Source organism: Corvus kubaryi, unplaced genomic scaffold, assembly GCF_017639235.1.
Source record: "Corvus kubaryi isolate FWS band 111438036 unplaced genomic scaffold, C.kubaryi_AGA036_p1.0 37300, whole genome shotgun sequence".
NCBI classification, from domain to species: Eukaryota; Metazoa; Chordata; class Aves; order Passeriformes; family Corvidae; genus Corvus; species Corvus kubaryi.
In genome coordinates, this window is record NW_024581093.1 from 18,685,100 (window position 1) to 18,707,322 (window position 22,223).

The window sequence follows — 22,223 nt, forward strand, 5'->3', positions numbered from 1 at the left end:
ATAAGATATGTATTTTTAGATAATGTTACACTGAAGTTACGGTAATAACTGCGGGTGCAAAATATATAGCATAAAAATGTGAAAAATGGGGTTTCAAATTCTAAGTGACTGAATTCACTTTTTCTGAAGAATGTGAAAATACAGAATGGTTTGGGTTGGAAGGGATCTTTGAGATCATCTTGTTCACCCCTTGCCATGAGCAGAGACACCTTCTACTGTCTCAGGTTGCTCCAAGCCCCATCTAACCTTGGACACTTCCAGGGATGGGGCAGCCACAGTTTCTCTGGGCACCCTGTGCCAGGAACTCAGCAGCCTCACAGGGAAGGATTTTTTCCTTGTATCTCATCCAAATCCACATCTTTTTAGTTTGAAGCCATTCCCTCATGTCCTGTTACTCCAGGCCCTTGTCCAAGGTCCATCTCTGTCTTTCTTTTCTGGTCTCTTTAAGCACTGGAAAGCCACAATGGGATCTTTCTGTGGCCTTCTGTTCTCCAGGCTGAACATCCTCAGTTCCAGCTTGGTGCAGTCAGCAACCTTGCTGAGGGTGCACTTGATCCCAGTGTCCATGTCATCGACAAAGATGGGAAAAGTGCCAGTGGTGGTTGACAGCAGCTGAGCATGAGCCCAGGCGTGCCCAGGTGGGCACGAGGCCGACGGCACCTGGCCAGTGTCAGCACTAGTGTGGGCAGCAGGACCAGGGCAGTGCCTGTCCCTCTGTGCTGGGCACTGGTGAGGGCACACCCCGAGGGCTGTGCCCAGTTCTGGGCCCTGGTGCCGCTCACTTGCTGGCTCCAGTTCCTTTGTGCTTCTCTCCAGGGGCCCTCTGGGTCACCCACCACCCCTCTCCTGGCTCTGGGCACGTGCTGGGCCCTGGCACCATCACCTGGAGTTTGAAACACTCGTTGGTGAGCCTGTGGCCAAAGCCACTCAGGCACAATGCGTGGTCACAAGTGTATTGATTGCTAAATGAATTAATCAGAGAACTGCCCTAAATAGGAAGCATGAGGTGGATCCGCTTTTTCTGGGCAGAGGTGAATGGAGAAAAGAGACTCCACACTTGCACTTTTTTGCTTAGACCTCCTTTCCTTTTAACATTGGTTGAGATAGACCCTGCTTGTATGTGCAGATCACATGTAGGTGATGGCTGAGACACTTCTGTGCTTGTAAGTTCAGTTGTATTTTAATGAAGAATTGTGCCTGTATCATACAATGTTTTTATTACCACCATTGAATTTCTCAATGTGGTGTTCTGTGCACTGCTGCTGAAGCAGGAACAAGAATGACATCAGTGGGATTAGAAAGCAAATGCCTCCTCTCAGTTTATTAAGGCATTTTGCAAACCCAAAGTTTTGAAATTAATAGGAATTATTGCTAACAGCTTTGAATGCTTTTATCTAATTAAAATAATATACTGGTAGCCTTATCAATTATTCTTGTGCGGTATTGATCAGAATATTTATTAAAATATTAGTGTTCATGGGACTGTGACACCATTAACACTCTGAAAGAACTGTAAAGTTTATAGTTAATATGCACTCTTGCCTCTCTGCTGGCCAGAGCATTTTCTCCTATTTTCTGTAGTGTGCTACATTGTTACATAATGCAGCTGGCAGGTTGTTTAATTCTAGCTTCAAACTAGTCAAATGTATTCTTACCTAAAGCCTAAGCCCAGAAAGCACTTGTAAATTCAGTTTGTAGAGGTTTTGTGTCAGCATTACCTTTGGCTAGCATTTAAACAGAGGTATTTTATTAATTTAGGTATATATTTTTTTAAGAAACATCAAGTATGTTTGAAATACTCAAAATAAATGTAAGATTAAAAAATGTGGGTTTTTTAAGATTTGAATTGGTATTTACATTCTTCATATCGGTCTTAAACTGGAGATATGTAGTTAGTATAAAGTACTTGCTGAGGCAGTTTTCAATGAAAAGGATTGTGGTTTTGGAAACAGGTGAGGTATTTGGAAGCAGAAATCCTCTGAAAAGTATCAAGAACTTCGGTATCTTCATTATTCCTCTATGGCCAGGCTGCTAAAATAGTACTTCTGGGAGCAGTAGAATGCTCTCAGGGATTGCTCATGTGTGACTTCTACCTCATGCTTGCAGGTCTGAAGATAACTTTTTGATATGGCAACAGAATAAAAACTAAAGAGAGTTCTTTCCCTCTCTGATAGATGCAGCAGCAAGAGCTTGCCCAGATGAGGCAGAGGGATGCCAATCTAACGGCACTGGCAGCCATCGGTCCCCGGAAGAAACGGAAGCTGGATGCACCTGGCCTGCTCACCATAGGAGGAGAGGTATGTGTGTACCCAGAGGAAGGGAAATCACCCCTTCAGAACCTCGTAGGAACAGCCAAAGCTGCTCCTGCTGGTGCTGTCAGTGAAGTGTGTCATTTGGAAATGCACATCAGGACTGGCAGTCCAGCTTATCTTGCCACAGTTAAAACGGCATCTCCTTTTAGTTGTATTTTCAAGTGTGAACTTTCAGCAGATAATTAAAGAATATTTTTTAAATAGTTAACTGTGAAGTGTGGGTCTTAAACTGTTCGCTGCCTTCATACCTGTTTTTTCCTCTGCATAATCTGAAAAAAACCCCAGAAGAGCAGGGAATGAAGAAGTGTCTGAAAAGCCATAACTGTAGTCTTGCTTACAGTTTGAACCAAGAGCTCGTAGTAATACCAGTGTGGCTTTGTGACAAATACGTGTCTGAACTCCTTCCAGAATGTCAAGGTGTCCCCCACCACTGCAAAGATGAGTTTATAATCATGCTAAATTGTAATTTCAATAAGAATACTGTGCTCTAGAAGTGGAATCAGATTCATTGGCATGATTCTCCTGTTATTTTAAGTGGAGAAGTAGCTGTGCTACACAATAAAGGCAAAATTGTCGAAAGCCTGATCACCTGGTGTGAACCAGGTGATGTGGTTGCACTGCTGTGGGTGGCTCTGTAAGAGCACTGTGTTGTTTAGTACAGAATACACTTGGGCTGCTTTTCCTTTTGCTAAGTCTGCCCACACAGTGGAGTCAGAGGAATTCTCCCTATTACATGCCTGTTCTGAGGAAAATGCAAACATTTTGTTTTGAATAACTAAACTAACAGTTTTGGCTCAGACATTTGACTGTCTAAATGCCAGGCATTTCCAAAGGCCTTTTTGTATCCCATTTTGGATAGCTTTTATCTGACTTCTCTCTCTTCTCGTGTGCTAAGATTAGTGCTAGGGAATTAGCTGAGCTAGGAACAGAAGTGGATCTTGTTTATACTCTAAAATTGACTTAGGACTTCAGATACATAGGAGGTGCTCCTGTTTCTGGCTAAATTCATTTCAGACTGAGGCAGTTTCCTGGGTGTTGTGTTGTCCTGTTATGCCCTTCCTTTCAGTCTCCCATCTTTATCTTACATTCATTAAAGAATTCTTTTCTCCTCCACATGCACCTGTAGCAAATCTTGCAGCAACAGGCCCGAAGAAACTTTCATTAGAAGCTCAACTGGGTGGTCACAGCTTTGGCTTTCCCTCATTTAAAAATAATTTGAACCTTCTAATCCATTCAGATTCTAACACTTCACCGAAGGAATATTTTATCCTAAGGAATAGAATTTAATTTTTACTGTCTGTTATCCCTTTAAAAAATTACTCTTTTGTAAGCTTTGATAATTTGATGAACAAAATTGTGGTCACCTTCAGTGAGTGAAACAGTTTAATCAGAGCTCTCTGAAAGGATTAGGATGAACAGCCTCCTTCTCTCTCTAGAAGCTCCTTATTCTCTTGGTACAGTGCTTTAAGGAAAAATAAAGGTCTGGGGCAAATTCCAAAGGCTTCTGGATGTTTTTGCTTCCTTTTGCTGCTCCCCTAGCCCTAATTTTGCTGGACAACTGTATTGTTCAATTGGCAAACTATCCTTGAAGTTTTTGCCGATACATGGATTTCCTGGAGCCATGACTTGTGTGCCAGTTCAGATGGAATTGCTCCCAGCCTCTTCTCTTAGCTTCTAACCGTCCTGGCCAGCTCATATACATGGCTGGCTGGAAGCTGATTTCAAGGGCTTGGAAACTGTATCACATTAATCAATGTATTTTGTAGGGAATAGGACCTAAAGTACTGTAGAAGCTGTGTCACACAGCTTGGCTCCTAGAAACTCCCTTTCTGTTATTCTTCTGAGCTTATTAGGGCTGCTATGCAGAAATAAAATCAACTCCTCCAAAACGTTTCACTGTAAAAAGGGACTGGAATTTTGTATTGTTTGTCTAAGACTCTGTGATATCTCTTCTTTGGGTTTCTGGAGATTATAAACATCCTTCTGATTCTGTGTTCTGTAGTACCAACACCCCCTTAGCCCAATTCTACCATCAAATGTCTGACCTCCTCTATGCTCTATGACACTCTAATTTCTCCCAGCAATTTCTAAGCTGCTTAAAACCCTTGTTACTGATAATCTCTGCTTGAAGGGTCTGAGTTGGCCTGAGCTTTCTTGGCCTGCCCTCTTTTTTTGGTCAAAATACCCAGTTTTTGCATTGAAGTTGCTAGTCTCCTCACTAATCTTTTTTGACTTAAATGTCTGCTTTTGTTGCAGCTGGGACCCTGCATGTTTGCTGATCCAAAGAGATGTCATTTACAAATCATCCTTCCCTGGCATGTTCCTTTTTTTTCCCCCTTTTCTGAACTAACTCTTGTTTGATATTTTACTTAGTTGCATTAACCATTTTTCTGTGAGCAGTGCTGGATTTCAGTCCAGCTTCTTGTTTTAACAGAAATACTAGTAATTTATTTTTGGAAATTGGATCTTTTTAATTATATCCTTTTCATTTGAGCAGGAGTTTAATTTAGGGAGTAGTGATGAATATTCTACTTAAGAAGTTGATGGAGAAGATTAGTGTTTCTGTATTCAAGTACTGTTTGTTGTATAGAGAGAAATAGCTCTTTTACAGCTTTTGTAAATGTGAAAAAACTTGTGTTAATAACTGTAAGTATTTTCTACCTGCACTTTGTTCGAGAGTATTTTCTTTAAACTTGTTCTCTGTCTCACATTGCCAGAGCTCATTTGGACTTCTTTGCTTGTTTTTGGATGGCAGGATTATTATAAGTTATCAACACCAGGCCCATCAATTGTCTTTCCTGCACTAGTACAGCTAATTTTTTTAAAAATACTTTTACCTGGGGACATGGAAAATCAGCAGTTTTGGAGTGAGGTTATTTTTACCTGTTTTTTAAAATTTTATTCTACATGCAACCATGTAACAAATGCCTTTCCAAAACATGGGGAAAATATTCTGTAAAACAGTGGATGAGCAGGGGCTTGATGTTCCCAAATAGCACTGCCACCAAGTGAGTGACTGGTTTCAGACCACAAATATGAAGTGGCCTGGGCTAATGTCAGTGTGACCCATATCCCAATCCCTGCATTCCTGCCCCTTCCCTTTGCTTGGCTCTGGCTCTTGTACCCTGGGCTGACCCATCTCCATTTGATAAATAGGATGAAGACTAATCTAACAACAGTAAAAAGGGAATAGTTCCTGCTTAGCTTGTTGAAGTAGTTTGGCCTAGAGCCCAGTGAGCACTGGAAAAGGAACTTAACAACCAGACAGAGACAGCAAATATGAGATCACCTGCACTTCATTCGCTTCCTTTTTAGTACCTTTTGTGTCTGCTCGTATTTTAGATGATCTCCTGGAAATACAGCTGCCTCTGTAGCAGCCAGCAGCTCATCAGTAATTCAGCCTGCTTATTATTATAATGTGGTTTAGATCAAGAGTGAAGGAGAAGAGGTAAAGAGAAGTGAGATACCTTCGGAAGGATTCAGCTTCTCTGCCTGGCAGAGTTGAAAATACTGTATTTGCAGGACTTTTTGGGGGTTTTCCATTTCTTTAGTAATACTAGACAAAAATTATTGTAAAATACCATTTAAAGTCACAGTTTTTTGGAATTTTGTGCTGGATTACCAAGTTAGGTATCTAAGGATCCTGGCCCACGTTAAGTGCTTAGCAGCAGTGCTGCCCAGTTCTGATCTGTGCTGTGGTCCTGTGATGCTTGTGTGGCACTCAGCAGTGGGTGATGCAAACAGGTCACAACATTCAGGACAGCAAGCACTTAAATTCTTCACTTAGCATCCCTAAGCACCTCTAATGTCAGATTAAATATAAGTTGGGGGTTGCTTTTGTTTGATTTTGAATCTATTCAGTTCACATTTTCAATGGTTTTTTTTCTTGCATTATAAGGCTTTTAAGAGTTAGAATTAAAATTTTGGTTTGTTTATGAAATAGATATTTTCATGTAATTGTAAGAGCTAAAGCTTTAAAAAAAGGATTAACCATGACAAGACTAGGCCAGGTAGCTTTATATTTATATTTATAAGCTAAATATTTGAGTACTGGTAAGGTAGCATGAATGCAGAATTTGCATATTTTCAAGTCCCTCATTTTTTATTATGGAATCAAAGTGTAGAGGTTAAATACGAGTATTTTTCTTTATTTAATAATAATAAAAATAATTAAATAATTTGGCTTTTCATCAAGACCTATGGCTGGTATCCCAAAATACATAAATACAGAGTATATGTTTGAAATATCTGAGGGTATAATTTGTTTAAATATCAAGTGAAAGCCCTCTCTTGGTACTTGCTGGCACAGATGGTTTTTGAATACTGAGCTTCCAAAGGCAGCTCCAGGGCTAGTTCAGTGAATCACCGCTTATTGAAGACAGTCATTTTAGGGATAAGAAAAAGCCCTCTTTCTCACACAGCAGAAGAGCAGTCATCTTAAGAATATTCAGCAAATTATCCCAAACACCATCTTTCAAAATGTGCAGGACCATATGTTGGTCCAATGCTCAAGGGAGATCTGATACTCTGTGTGTTTTCTCATCCAGTATATTCCAGCCATTATATTACTCAAGAAAGATAATGTTCCTGCAGACTTGGAAAGTCCCAAAACTAACACTTAAAACAGTGATGGTTTGTGTAGAGAAAAGCTAATTACTGAAGTGAGATTTACTTTGGGTATGAGGCACCACATTTTTTGATTAAATTAATCCTTCAGATGGTATAATTTTAAGTATTTTAAAGCTGTTTTCATGTTTAGGTTTTGTACAAAACATGATTAAGATTCTGGTTTAGGACTTGGAAATCTGTGTTGTACCAGAGGCTTCCAAATGCAGACATAGAGAAGTTACTTAATACTACTGTCCATTAGGTCTTTATACAATTAGTAACTCCTGATTTCTATAAGTGGAACTGTAAGGATGGATTCAGGATTATGTGGGAAGAACTTGGGTATGTACTATAGTTGGAAAAAGGCTCTTTTGACTGCAGTCTCTTTTTAGTTATGCAGTACAGAACGTGATTCATTTGTTTGCACCATTTCAGCTGACATTCTCACTTCATGCTTGGGTTATCCATGGACATTTCAGCAACACCTGCAGTTATTCCTCAAATCCACTGTCAATATTTTAACAATATTAAGAAGAAATCAGCATACTAGGTCATTTTCTCTTTGGAATGGGTTAGACATGAGCCGTCTCTTGGAAAACCTGGCCATGTTTCCTTCCTTGCTTGCCCTTTGAAGCAAGAAGAGATGTGTAGTGTGTCCTGCAGAAGTCTCTGTTACAGAAGGGTTGTGCCTTGGCTTCTGTCCAAAGTTTCTAAACTTTAGAAGGTCATGAATCAGCCAATATATGAGGCATAACTATTCCTGACAGACCCAAAAGAACTAGAGCCAAGGAATAGTCTTTTCTTTTGGGGAAAAACACCAATCATCAGCGTTTCTGTTCTCTGAGCAAATCTTTGGGCTGTTCCCTCACCCTTCTGGAACTAAAGTTTATTTTACGGCATTCGCTTTCAAAGATCCTTGGAACAACTTGTTCAGCAACTCAAGTCTCAGCTTGGTCTTCCTACTGTATGGTTGGCTCTTGATAAATTATTTTGTGTTTAAAGTGGTCAAGATATGTTTAGAAGGCACTGGAATCTAAAGCCCCTTTACACTGGTTAAGCTTGAGTTATATGAAAGAGATACAACAGAGCAGAACACCTTTTGCAAGCATTCCTGGATCAAGAAGTTAAAATTTGCTTTTTGTGCTTTTTAAGCCTGTAGACTGAGAGGAGAACAGAAGGAATTTTTATGATTTATTGTATCATTGCCTTTTCAAGCACTTTTTGCTCCATGTCCCACTGACACGATAAAAAAGAGCGTTCTCTCGGACCCGTTTTGGTGTAGGATGTCACTGCTGCTGGCAGTTATGATTTCATTTGAGGTATCCCAAAACTATCACTTAAATTTATGGGTTTGAATTTGCAAGGAGACAGAAGAAAGGAGTCTGTCCTTATTTTTTTTTTATGGAATTACATGCATACTATTTTATAAATCTTTGAAAACCTCAAGTTTGGCTTCAACTTCTGTTTCATTTCTGTTTTGTTTTACTTCCTGTTTTCAAAATCAAATAAATATTAAAATAGTTCGCCGTAAACGTGTTGTGATCTATTTCAAAAGCACTATTTTGAAACACTATATAGGTATTACCCTAATTAGTAACTGCACCTTTTTTCCTTATTCTTAAATGAAAGAGATTTCAATTTAAAAATCAATTGCCCCAGTGATGAGTTTTCATTTTTAAAAATTTAATTTCAAACTGTGTTTTAGCCCGTGATGAACACAAACTGGGTTTTTTTAGAATTCTGGTTTTATTTTGTGGAACAAGACTTATAAACATTACTCTAATGCTTCTTACAGACTTAGCAGTAAAAGTAGGAAGACATTGAAGATGATGGATAATGCTGTGTTTACATTGATGATTAATAATTGTAACTGGGAATGAATGTGTAGAAACACATTTCTGTGCCTGTTGCAAACAGGCAGGAGTACAGACAGTGAGTCAGGAGGCAGTAGAACATTTTTGCATGGATCTCAGCTGACAGGAGGAAAAAGCCAGGCAGCAATGCAAGAAAATAGCAAGTGGGCTCTGTGCCAGGAAAAACATTCTTTTTTACTAGTAGAACAGGTTTGCATACTGTGTGTATTCTTTTGATGTGTGGAACACAAAATATTCTGACAGAGGGTTCAATGATATTAATAATTTTTCCTTATTGGCCAAGAAAAATTTGATTTTTACTTCATTTGGAGATGGAAGTTGGTCCCACCTGACTGCATGATGTTGATGTAGCATGCAGGAGGAGACCATGAGAACACTTCTTTCTCTGCTTCTCAAAGGTTTCTACTGCATTCTTACTTAAATAGTGTTTTGTTCTTTTTTTTTCTTAATAGAAATCCTCCTCCTTGGTTACAAAAGAAAAAATGGCTACATTTTTTAAAAGAAAATTTTATCGATATGGTAATAATAAATACAATTGTTTTATTTATGGATACATTGGAAATACAGTGTGTGTAGCTTATTAGCATGGAAAATGAGAGCTTGGCACAAAGACTTCTGAGTAGCTGAGAGTTCATCCATTGTTTGTCAATCCATATGGAGCTCTACTGCTATTCCTGGGGAGGCTGTATTTTTCTTGCAAAAGGCAGCTACCTTGAGGATGTGTGGGGACAGAGGGTATGTGACTTTGCTTTTTGGGCTTTTTTTGGGAGTTGGTTTTGGGTTGAGTTTTTCTATATTTTCAGTTGTCTTCTCTCTATTTTACTGATTTTCAGACACTGAAAAATATACAATCTATTTTGCAGTCTCTGTTTTCCTGATGCTTATAATTACAGAATTTTTCCTTCTTCTGGCTAAATAAAACTGGTAAGACTAAGAAAAAGCGTGGAAGGGTCTAGCAGAGGGTTTGTCCACTGACTTTAGAAGGTAAGGGCCAAGGCGCTGTGACAATTTTAGATGTCAGTGAAAATAATTTTTAAAACCTGACTAGAAAATTTTCAAGGTGTAACTTTTCAACCTGTACATGCAAAGAGTCATACCTGTATCTTAAGGTGGCAATGTTTCCCATTTAAGTAATTCTTCCCTAGAGCAATCAGATGAATCATCAAATAGATGAATTTCCTTCTGCTTCGATCCTATTCAATGCTAGGTAAATTTTGTGGAATGATCTTTTTTTTGGAATAAACTTTTTTTACTGAAGTTAAGGTTTGGAAAAAGTCTAAAGAGCTTAAAATGTATTAAGATGCACATTTTTCTATTTTTTCAGCCAATTGTTTTATAGGCAGTCAAGTAATGTGTTGGTCCTTCAGAGAGTGACAATTAGTCATTTAACATTTTTAGTTTACCCTGGGCCTTTGGGCAAACAGTCTTGAACTTCAAGGGAGTCCTGTTGCCAGCTTCTGAAGTAAACACCCTACCTAGAAGTGCTGAACAGAACTTGTTATTTTACCTGCTGTCAATTGCAGAACCAAAGCATTGTCCAAGTTGCGCTTCCCTGTGGTGGGAATTAAATTCCAAATAAGCTGCTCCACTTCCCTCTTTCCTCTGTTTTCAGTGAGAGAGGGACAAAGGCAGAGGCTGTGGGGTGAGATAACAATTTACTGAAAACAAACAGCAATGGGATAGGAAACGCAAAGGAACAGAACAATATCGATAGCAAAAGGACACAAAAGAGCAGGAGAGTCACACACCAGAGGAGTTCCCCACCTCGGCTCAGCTCTGTGTGGCTGAGGCCAAAACAAGACCTCAGCTGTGACACGCGGGTGTTCCCAGGACAAAGACAAGGTGCTGGTGCTCCCACAGCCGCGTTTTCTGTCCCTGAGACAACAAAACCCACAGAAAGCTGGATTGGCCACGTTGCACTGCCCGCTTCCAGCTGTGCTCGGCAGGGCTCCACTTGGGCTCCACTTGGGCTCCCTTCGCTGCTTGGAGCCTCATCCACGCCTCGGCTGTGTCCTGCTGAGGACTGGTGGGAGGGCACTCTTCAGTGCTGGCCCAACAACTTCCCTGGGGACAAAACTCAACACACCGCCTTAATTCCAGTGTATGGCCACATTTTCTTCCCCCTGAAGCCACATCCCAAGTGATGATGTGGGTGGTACAGAATAGCAATGGCCATGCTCCCTCTGCATTAGTACTGTGCATTGTGTACAGCTGAATGTGGTCTGTTGATAAAAAAGTAGAAGTTCTTCAGTTAAAAAGACAACAAAACAAAAACCTGACAGATAAATATTTCATAAGTCATAAGACTTGCTGTCTTATTATGTGTTCAAAAAATTATCCCTTCATTTTAAGTAATCCCAATTGAAAACAAGCTTAGTGTGTAAGAAAGAGAAACGAAAACAGACCTTTTGTGGTTTCCTTTTACCACGTGCAAGTCTTCCAAGATTTTACTTGAAGTCAGAATGTTTTTCTCAGTATTTAATGTGTGCATATTGTATGTATATCTGTGCACAAAATTTAAAGACGTCCCTATTACAGGTTTTGTAAGTGATGTCATCATGAAATGACACTATCAGCAGTTTGTGGTGCAGGCAAATTTATTTTGACCAACTTTTCTGTTCAGGAACATGATGCATTTTAATCCCTGTGATCTATTCTAAATTGTAAGAGTATTTTGAGCAAACATTTACTTAATTTGGAAATTAATGCTCACTCTTCTTTTACATGTGTTGACCAGCCTTCTGCTGTCCACATTCCTCCTTCAGAATTTGTCTGAAATTTGTCAATGATAAAACTCAAAGGTGGAGCTCAAATATGTAAATTTTGAGCTGAAACGAGCTTTTCAGCTTTGTTAGAAGCTGTCCACAGATAATGGAACAGTGTGCTTTGCACATCCTTCCTTTGTAGGAGTGATGGCGAAGTGGGGCCTGTTTGGCCACATTCATGAGAAGTTGAGCGTGTGAGCTCCAAACCTGCAAGGACGTGCACATGCTTAACTTTAAGCAGAGTGGTGAGTTTGTTTGAAGTCAGTAATGTGCCTCGTGTAGAACATTAATTACCTGCAATAAGCTTTTGTTGGAGCGCTGTGTTCCTGTCAATCTCCCTCCGTTTCCTACTGCATGAGCTCGGCTTTGCTAATCCCTGTCTGGTTCTGGTGTAGGAAAATGCTTTATTTTCTATATTTATTTCTACAGTAAAACCAGGGTTTTCTTTCTAGAAATTGTCATATTGTGTGCTTTTGAAAAGTCTCATGCTATTTGTCCATGGAAGTCTTTGGGAGTAATCAGTGTGTGTTAAATGCAGGTTTATGAAGTTTCCCAGTGTGTCTTGACTATTACAGGCAGTATTTTGCTTTCAAAGAAATAATACAGTAAAAATAGCTGATAGTGGGATCTTCATCTTGGTGTTCCTTTTGTTACATACTCTGTTCTAGTGAGTGACTAGGAAAAAAGGGGGTTTTTGTTTTTGTTTTGCCTGGAGTCAAACAGGAGCATGCTGGTTAAAGGGATTCTGTGGGGGCTGGAGAGGGCCTGAGGGAACTCGGAGAGACATCTACCACCAGCAGCTTGTCTGTTCTAGCTAATTATAGCTGGGGTACTGTTTACTTTAGTGGTGTACTCCTTATTTATTAGTTACTTGGTTACTGCTTGCCTTCAAGTTACAGGCTGGCAGCCAGTTCCTGCAGGGGAGGTGCAGTAGGGAGGGAAGGGCATCAGGCAGCACTGCAGCTCCCCAGCCGTGGCAAGATTTTTTACACTGGTGGAGTTTGGGGGTTTTCTAATACCGTCAACCCAAGAGACGTCAAAAAGAGAAGCAGAGAAGTTAAAAAATAGCAACAACTTCAGGAAATTTTTTACCATCTAGAAGGACTGTGGTGATAAAATTACCATGAGTGTCTCCCTGACTTGTAAGTCAGAGTTGGGTTTTTTCCCTCCTCCTCCTCCTGTCTTTGGAGCAAAATCTCACTTTTTTGGCCTATATGAAGTTACAATGATTTGCATAAAATTATGGTCTTTATAGCTTTTTAACTGGTGTCACTTTGTGGGGTTCTGGAGTTAGTTTCACAGCGTAGTTTTGTTAACTAGTTACAGATCACTTTTCCAAGCATGACTGAATATACACACAGACATTTCACAGTGTTAACTAAAACTAAGTTAAATTATTACAAAACTTGGGTATGGAAACCGTAGGTCACTTAGGAGTCAGACTTCTGGGCTGTTGAACCACTTTGGGAAATCTTACCCTACCTCTCACTTTGCTGATGAGCTTTGAGCTGGGCTGTGGATTAGGTGTCTGAAGGAGGGAGTGCAGTAGACCTATTTTCACTGGCTGTTGTTATTCTGTTTGTAGTATTCTTGGTATAATTATCTCAGCAAACAAAAGGGCAAAGAACAGTAGTGTTGTATGGGAAGGGAAATGAGGAGAATTACGAGATTTTCTGCAGCTGTGTTTGAGAAAGTAGAAGGTATCATAAAAAGTGATTTCCGTGCTATAGCAGCATGAAAATAGTGTTGACCCATGTTATAATTACCAATAAAAGAGATAATTCTCCAGTCTTTTTGAGCATGACACTCTCTTGCCAAGACAGGAGCCTAGCAAGAGCTGAACTTTTGTATGATGGACCAATTAGTGAACAATTTAGAGGAAGCTGTGCCAGGAGAATGAGCAAAAAGTTCCATAAAAAAGGCAAAGTTTCTATCTCCAAAGGAGAAGGTAGGGAATACAAGGAGCACAACAGGTTAAACAGCCTTGGCCAAAGAAGTGAGTACCCCTAGGCAGACCAGCATCTCTAATCAGTGGTAGTGGTATGAGCTCTGAGGGGAGGGAAATTCAGGCTGGTGCTCTCATGTAACATTAAAAAGGACAAGCAGTCTGTCAGGGGAAACAGTCATTGGTGTGGGATTTCTTCTCTTGATCAAAAAGACAGCAGCACTGCAGCCTGCTTTATCTATAGGGGAGGTGTTGGCAGAGGGCATTTTTTTCCCAGGCCCTATCACTGGCCTGTGATATGTTTTTCCTAATCCATAAAAGAAGCCACCTGCATTTCTCTCTTTTGCAAGTGTTTGTTAATCCCTCGGTTTTCTCTTTTTATTTGTTTTCATTTTTATGCTATTGCCATTTTTAAAAAAAGCAACTTTAAGAGACATAGTTACAAAGGAAAAAATGAGCCACACCTAATGGACTTGAAAAATGTGCCTAGTGCATGTCTCCAAAGCCAAAGTTACTGTTCTCATCTCTGTAAGTAATTTTTATGAATAGCATTTGGTTTCAGTACATTGAAGCTCAATTAAAGGAGGGAAGGGGAAACAAAGTGCACTCTGTACAAGCTTGCCTCCTGCCCCTAGACACCATTGACAGCCATAGGTGTGTTGCATTTTGGTAAAACTTATGTTGCCCCAAAATTCTTTCAGCAAGAGTTTTTATTTTCAGCTGTGTCACTACAGTGAGATGGGATAAATTTGATGCTGCTGTTGACTTAGCTTTTATCTTACTAAGTAACAGAAAAATGAAGAACTGCAGGTACTGTTCCCTGATGTTCTTGTCAGCTATGCAGGTAGTCAAAGCAATAATAATTTGCCAGTGATGTTAAGAGCAAACATACATCAAGATTTCAAATATCTTTTCATTTCATAATATTCCTTAAATAATTTAGAACCAATATGGAAGGGCTTCCAGAAGAAAATTAGAAGGTAGGTTTTCTCTCTCTAAAGAAAGAAATAAAAATTGTATCTTTGGAAATATTCGACATTGTGTCTTATGTCTTGACTGAGAATCCAGAAGAAGAATTATTTATTTCAAGAAGTACTATGAGCCTGACTCTTCAATTAGTTATTTTTTAATATTGTGAAATGTTCCTTATTTTGATGAGCTTAACTGTAATGGGACATGTTCTGTGGCTTCTCCTGGTTGAGGACAAGAAGAAGTACAACAGGTGATTTGATTCCACCACAGATCATTAATTTTTCAGTTTTGAGTGTCCAAATCACTTAAGCAATAGTACATTGTTTTAGAAAACCCCTAATGAAGAGCATCTGGAGTAAAGTCTTAAAGTACAGGCTAGAGTCAACTGTTTGTCCTAGCTCTGGTCTCTCCATAATCAAATCTGGATGTATACATTGTGTATTTCATTGTGATGTCTGACAGGTCTGCAGCAATTAGTGGAAATTACAAACGTTTAATGAGCATTTTAATGCTTTTCAGTTGATATTGTTGATAGGTGCTGAAGGCTCCAATGTTCCAAGTGTCTTCAGAATTCTCTACCTTGATCGATTTTGTGGCCCATGAGTAGATGTTATTCACATACAGTATTTATTTTAGCTGTAGTGATTAATACATCAATTTGACCTATTGGGGTTTCTTTTGTACAGTGCCATATATAAAAAAAATGTAATGTAATCCATAATTCAGCTTGTGCAGCCTATGTTGGGCTGTAAATCCTGGTTGGTCTGCAGTCAAATGCATTTCTTATATCAGCTCTACTGGGATACAAGATTTTGTGGGTTTCATACAACTTCTAAAAAAGTTATATATTGTCTTTTATCCTGGTGGTGATGAAGACCAATTACTTTTTAACATAATTTTCTATACTTCTGTCCTTACTCTCTAGGTATTATGTACTGCTGTGGTAAATTTATGAAGTTGTACTGAGTTTGTGGGTGGGAGATAGCAAAGCTGTGTTTCTTTTTGTGTTACTGTTTTTCCAACTGCCAATTCTACAAAATTAGACTTTTTGTCATATTTAAATTACGGATTTAACATAAGCCTTCTAATTTCAAAATAATTTTTTAATGAGGCAGTGTCATCTGTAACTTCTGAATTACTTAGTGTACATATTGAGATTCGTTATTTTTTAATTTAAATGTGTAATCCTATAAGCCTTAACAACAGTTACAGTTTTTAGGAGTTTTAGGGGGATATTTTTATCTCCAGCATTCAATTGCTTTATGTAAGTAGCTCCTCTATGAAAACTTCAGATTTGTGCTGAATTTCTGAACAACTTGTCTCCAGAAGAAAACCCCAAAGCAGCTCATGAGTAGCTTTTCATGGCCTGTCTCTGCCCTCTCCCTCCCCAGACAAAGGCACCTGCCCTGGCTCTGCTGGGGTTGGTGTCAGTTGGGTGTCGCGTCAGGCGGGCGCGCTGGGCTGTGTCACATCAATCCCCTGAGCTGCTCCCACTCCTCTTGCACCAGAGCCACCCCAGCTCCAGACTGCACACCAGAGAAAACCCTTCACCTGCCTGGGCTGTACCCTTTCGTGGGAATTGTTCTCCGAGGTCTGGTAACAGGACACTTCTGGCTGGCTGGGCCGGATCATCCTGACATTTGGAATACAGATCCATGAGAAGCATGTCATGTTAACAGAGCACTACAACAGTCATACTTTGTCTCAATTGATGGGGGAATTGCAGCACACAGGGTAATTCGTGTTGACAGTAAGAACTTGCAGATAGGCAGCCTAAAATGGTGAAATCATTATAGAAATTTATTTAACTGGTTGAGTGGCCATAGCAGATTGGTTGAGCCAGCCAAATCTGAAGACTCTGAAGGAGGTTTCTGCGCTACTGGGGGTTTTTTTTAAGATTATTTTTTGGCTGGTTTATATATCTTTAAAACATGTACTTTTAAGTCTTTGAATACTTATACTAATAGCAAAGTTAATAGTAATTGATAAAATATTAAGTATACATTTTCATCTCTGTTCAGACATACAAAGGTTTTATTTTCATGGTTAAATTTTGAGGAAAAATATTGAAAAGAAGGCAATCATATAATTGAAAATAAACCCATTGAATTTTTCTTTACATTTAATTCTCTTTAGAAGAACCTGTTAGCAATTTAGTGAATAGTATCGTTTCACAACTTGTTTTAATTAATGCACAAAACGTTTTTCGACTACTTGATATTCTGTGGTTTTAAATCTCTTATCTGTGACAAAAATCAGAGTTCTGTTTACAAAAATTGGATAAAGATGAGGAGCTGCCTTAAGTGTTTAAACAATGCTCTTTATTAAAGAATCTATTTTTGAGTTTCCTTTCCTCTTTTTTCTTTTAGGAGTGAGGTTTTGCAAGCTGATCTCATACTTTTCCCACAAACACTGTAAATTCTTCTGCTAGGTATTAGCTGCAGCATTATTTTGCCTAATTAAAAGAGAAATGTGACAACCTGGGTCCATAAGTATGATGCAGGGGCATCCCTAAGTGAAGAACAAGAGGGATGACATTTTGTCACTGCATTTTGTTTGCAGTCAGTGCCAGCTCCTTTTGCCTGAGTGTGACAGTCTAAGCTGTCTTCCTGCAGTTTTTGTTCATACAGGACGATGGTGAATTTGAATGAGACAGGGAAGCCTGTTGGTCTGGCAAAATTTGTAATGCATTATTATTTTTCTCCAAAGCACCTGATTCCACAGTCAACCCTGTGTATTTATTATTACAGGCAGCTGGCTCTGAGAAAGAGACCTGGGAGCAGCTTCTCTTCTTGACTTTAACCAAACCCTAACCAGTCACCTACATTTATATATTTCCTTAGAACTTAATTTCAACAAGTTTTAGTCATACCCTCTAGGATCTCCATAATACAATTCTGTAGGTACAGCAAATCCTTTAAATCGCCGTTAGCAGCAGAGCACACAGGCATGTTACAGACTAAGCACGAGAGACCTAAGTCTGTAGAGAGATCTATGCTTTGAGTATTATCCATATTAAAAAAGAGATATCCCAAACTTTGCATTTAAAAATACTTCTCTGAAGTGTCTCCTTTAGTGTAAATGCTGATGTGTGTTGGCATTAAACAGTTGTGTGGAGAATGCTCTGTAGCCCGGTAGGGTGGGAATTCTTCCATTGTCAGTCTGGCTCTGCTTCCATCTGTGGCTTGCTCTTGCTGGCTTTATCTTGTGTGCTCTTATCTTGTTCATTGCTATTCATAACCCATACTTCGTGAAGATGGGCCTTTATTCATAAGAAATATTTGCCAAGTTCCTTGTTCCTTTATGTAAAGGAACAATAAATACTATTTGAACATATATACCTTTGATTTGTTTTCATTCTTAGTTTAATTATGCAGTGTGTATTTTAGACACATATGCCAGATTCTTGTCTTATATTTATTTGCCTTTGCACGCACAAAAGGCAAGCAAGCAAGAACAGTATTGCTGTCTAGGTACTGTCTCTATGTTGTGGTGATATGCCTGCTTTAGGAGAAGGTAATAGCCAGGTGGTTCTCAGCTTCTGATCATTTAAGGAAATTGCCTCCAAATATGTAGAAGATGAAAACCTGGCAAGTCGTCAGCTGTATGAGAAAAGAGATCTCTGACATTTGGCTCTGCTCCTCTCTTCTCCTTTTATTCCCCAAATTCCTGCTGTGTTCAGTTGGGGAGAAAAAGGCTGGTTGTGTAGTGAGGTTGTGGTAAGCAAGTAGAGAGTATAAGGTGCAGTTTTCAGTGTTTCTGGTAAGTGGTGTAAATTCTGTCAGCTGGAACTGATGTGTTCCAAACCTCTTCCATTAGTTTTTCAGGCCATGGAGTTGAGCTGAGCTATTTGATAGTAAGGGAGAAGTCATTACTAAGAATTCTCAAAGCAAATGGAAGTGCATGGACCTGGGATTGATGTTCTGATATGCTGCTACACAGGTACTGTTTAAGGTTACCACTTCTGATTGAAGTCTCCTTCTCCTTTGTATGAAAGCAGCATAATTAATCAGGCTGTAATGAGTTCAGGTACTGCTAGTTTGTCACCTCAAGAGAGAATTTACCAGAGCAGGCTGAAATCCAACTGAAAATATGGTCACGATTAGTATTTAGTATTTAAAGAACTCTTTTAACATGTGTTGTGTAACAGTAGACACCTTGTGATTAGGCTGGGAAATGTGTGTTGCATGGCTTGAAATACACCTTCAAAAATAAGTGGAAGATGATATGAAATTCTCTTGCAAATTTTAAATGAAAAAATACTGTTCTACAGTGCATTTTACAGGTTCGCAAGGGAATGTGTCAGACCTAGATAAGGAGTTTGCAGCTCTAAATGTTACCTATATTTTGTCTTTATTAACAAAAATCTCAGATTGTTTCAGTGTGAAAGTTGTGTCAAATATAATCTATGCCCTCAAAATCAAGAATCACTAAACAAACCAATGTTTCAGCTTGTGGTTTAAGTTGTTAGTCTTGGTGATCACTTACAAGCATTATTTGAACAAAGGTGATGGGTTCGGTGCTGTGCACACTTTAAGTTATCATTATTGTTTGTGCTGTTTTCAGATGTCCTTTTGCTGTTGGAATCCTATCTGTAGTTCGGTAGGAAAAATCCATGGGTATGTTTATTGCAAAAAAAAAAAAAAAAAAAAGAAAATTAAAAATCAGATGCTAAGCATTGCTTTATTTGTTTAGGTGATTTTAAAAATGCTTATTATATATATGACTGAGGGAGATGGTATTTTAGCAGTGCCTGTTTTCTAGGGCTTCAGAAGGAGCATCCCAGTGCAAGGACTGCTCTGGTTGCCATCGTGTGAGTGGTTGAGGAGGTCACTGCCATGGGCTCGGGCAGAGGGTCCATGCAAGGGCACTCACTGGGGCAAAATCAGCTGGATTGTTGTGGCCCATGTGAGGGGAGTGTGGGCTGGGGCTGGCCCTGCCCCGAGTGAATCGGGGCGGATCCGCAGGATAATGACTTCAGCGGGGGGCACCGAGGAGCAGCTGGGGGGCACAAAGCCCTTCATCAGCACAGCTGGATCCAGAGCGAACATCTGTCTGTACTCTTAGACTCGACACTTCTGTTAATACTGGGGGCTGTATTTGCATTTGTTAGATTATTTTGGTAACAGTACTTTCCCATCTCTAGTGTTCCATTTCTTTCCATAATCCCCTCTCACAGCAAAATCAGTATTGGCAATTCAGAAGAAACAGAACAATTACTTTCATGTAAGCCTTTAACAATTATTAACTTTCCTATACTTTCCCAGCAATGGTTATATGTGTAAGTCTCAGTAAAGAGCAGCTGTGGAATGAAAATAAGGGAATTACACAAAGAAGCTGTTCAGTTGTGCTGAGATTGCCATCGAAGAGCTGTGTGCGAACTCCCTCCTTAGCGCTCAGAACTGAGGAGGAGTCATCCATGTGCCCATATTCCCGGGATATTTCAGTCATGAAGCTCCTTTCTCTGTGCCTGTGAGGAAGTGAATGGATGATGGGAGGGCAGGATATTTGAATTTACAGGCCAATGCACACTTGACCATAACTGGGTTGATTATAAACACTCTTATAATAATTTAATGACAGTGTAAAGAACACAGGGAAGAGAAGCTTGCATTCAAAAAAGCGGTGTTGGAAAGGAGCAGTCTGAGTATCTATGAAGCTTCCCTGCTTACTATTATTCATGTCTTTTGCTTTTCTTATGTGCTCCCTATATGCTTCAGAAAAACAAATCTTGTGAACATTTGCTTGGTTTTGGCATAGAATAATAAAGCAGACAAGTGTCACATGAATGATTGTGACACTTGTACAAATGTCTGTGAGCTCAAACAAGACAGGCAAATTATGTTTTGACCCATTAACTATAGCTGTCTTAGGTAGAAAAAAATGCCAGTTTATCTAAATACTTAACTCAGGCATGCACTTCAGACTTAAAAATTTTGCAGAATCATACCTTCTAAGATTAATAGTTTGCATATTAAAAGCATGTCAAGATGTATCATCGTTCCATCTTCGGTTTACTAAGAAATCACAGTTTGGAGTGGATGGCAGGGAGGAGAATCAAGCTGGGTGTGTTGATTCCATTTCATACTGATACAGACCATCCTTTTGCCATTCCTACTGTTCATCCACTTAATCATAATACTGTGGAAAAGAGAATGATGAAGACTTTGGGTATGTCATTCTTTGGCATTATCAACTTCCCAGATTTCCTTTCAACTTGTCATAGTGTCAGAATTCCAGAATGGTAGTAAGAAGTTCTCTCCAACATGGTAAATACATCTATCTCCCCATAAATGGATGTGGGGTAGCCTGGTTGTGGGGCTCGGATGCGATGCTGCAAATAAATTATTTTGTCATTATTGATGTTGAAAAATTTTTAATTTTGATGAGATTTTTATAAAAACTCCTGGGCTGTATAAATTTTGCCATGTCTCAAAACAATTCCAATGCATCATTATTTCCTTTCTAGTGTAGGTGTTTCTTTAGTTACATACCCCCTTGAAGCCTGATACCATGTCAATTTTTTCAGCTAACTCCCAGTAGCCTTATACTAGAAGGATCATTCAGTACCTGTGTGTTGCAGTGGCTCAAGATTCCCATCCTCTGCCTTTGGTGCTGTCTTCTTCCTTACATGTTCCTTACCTTAGCTTACCTTGTATATTCTTAGCTTTCTCCACATAAGGAAAAAAAAATAAAATCAAGACAAATTATTTTAATGCTGGAGTTCATTTTTCAGATTTGAGACCTCACTTGTGGAACAGTTTTTGAAAATTGTATTAATGAATTCTCTGCTACTTGGTTTTGGATAATACATAATACAGCTCAGGAATTTTGGACAAAGAATGAAAGCTTTTAAGTATTCTCTTAATTTGAGCATTCTAATGGGTCCTCAAAGTGCAACCTTTTATTAATGAGAATATTTTGGAACGAGATGAGCAGTCTGTGGCAAGTAATAAACAGATTGAATACATGTTTATGTAGACCTCTTTAATGGGAACGAGGAAATGAGGTTGGATGTGCTTAGCTAGGAGATAAAAAGCCCATCTTAAGTTAAAAGGCATAATAGGAGTAAAAAAGTGAGACATAGTTTTAGACTGAAATGAGAGTGAAGACTTGGCAGATTAGATTTGCCTTAAGTCTATGATAGTTAAAATAACCCCATTTAAAATTTTGAAACTGTAATTTACATGTTCCTTTATTATTATTCAGATTAATACTAAAAGGGCAGAAGTCATCCAAGGAACTTATGCATTAATTTTCTTCCCTTTCACTATTCTGCAGATTTGTTTCAAAATATTTTTCTAGTACCTTGAATTTTGTTGCTATTTTTTGTTTTGACAAGTTTTCTTTCTGACTGTCTATTAATGCTACTGAGAAATAAAGATGCTTTTACAAAATGCTTTCAAGCACAAAAGGAGATGGTTTTCAAGAGATTATTTTACATATTTACATATTTTACCTTAAGCATTTTGTAGTCACTGCCTACTGGTGAATGTATCAGATTTTTACACACACTTTCAAAATGAACCAGTTTTGCTTCTAAGCCATTGCAAAGAGAGGAAATGAATTCTAACTTTTTTCACTTCATTTTCACATCCTCACATTTCCTTATTTCACATGGTTTAAAACAAAATGCCTCCAGCGTTATTTTTCCTTTCTCAAGAGCAAAGTGAATGTGACTTTTCTAAGGGGGTCACAGGATGCCTCTGAGGCCTGTGGGTGTTACTGGACTGCTGCCTGCTTTCAG

General features: G+C 39.0%; 1 protein-coding gene across 1 annotated transcript in view; it reads left to right on the plus strand.

Moving 5' to 3' along the window:
- LOC121664398 (transcription initiation factor TFIID subunit 4-like) overlaps positions 1–22,223 on the plus strand; it is a 144,824-nt gene that overhangs the window by 96,923 nt on the left and 25,678 nt on the right. The window contains exon 14 of the mRNA XM_042027681.1: positions 2,175–2,297. Coding sequence (XP_041883615.1) covers positions 2,175–2,297 — 123 coding nt within the window. The remainder of the gene's footprint in view (positions 1–2,174; positions 2,298–22,223) is intronic.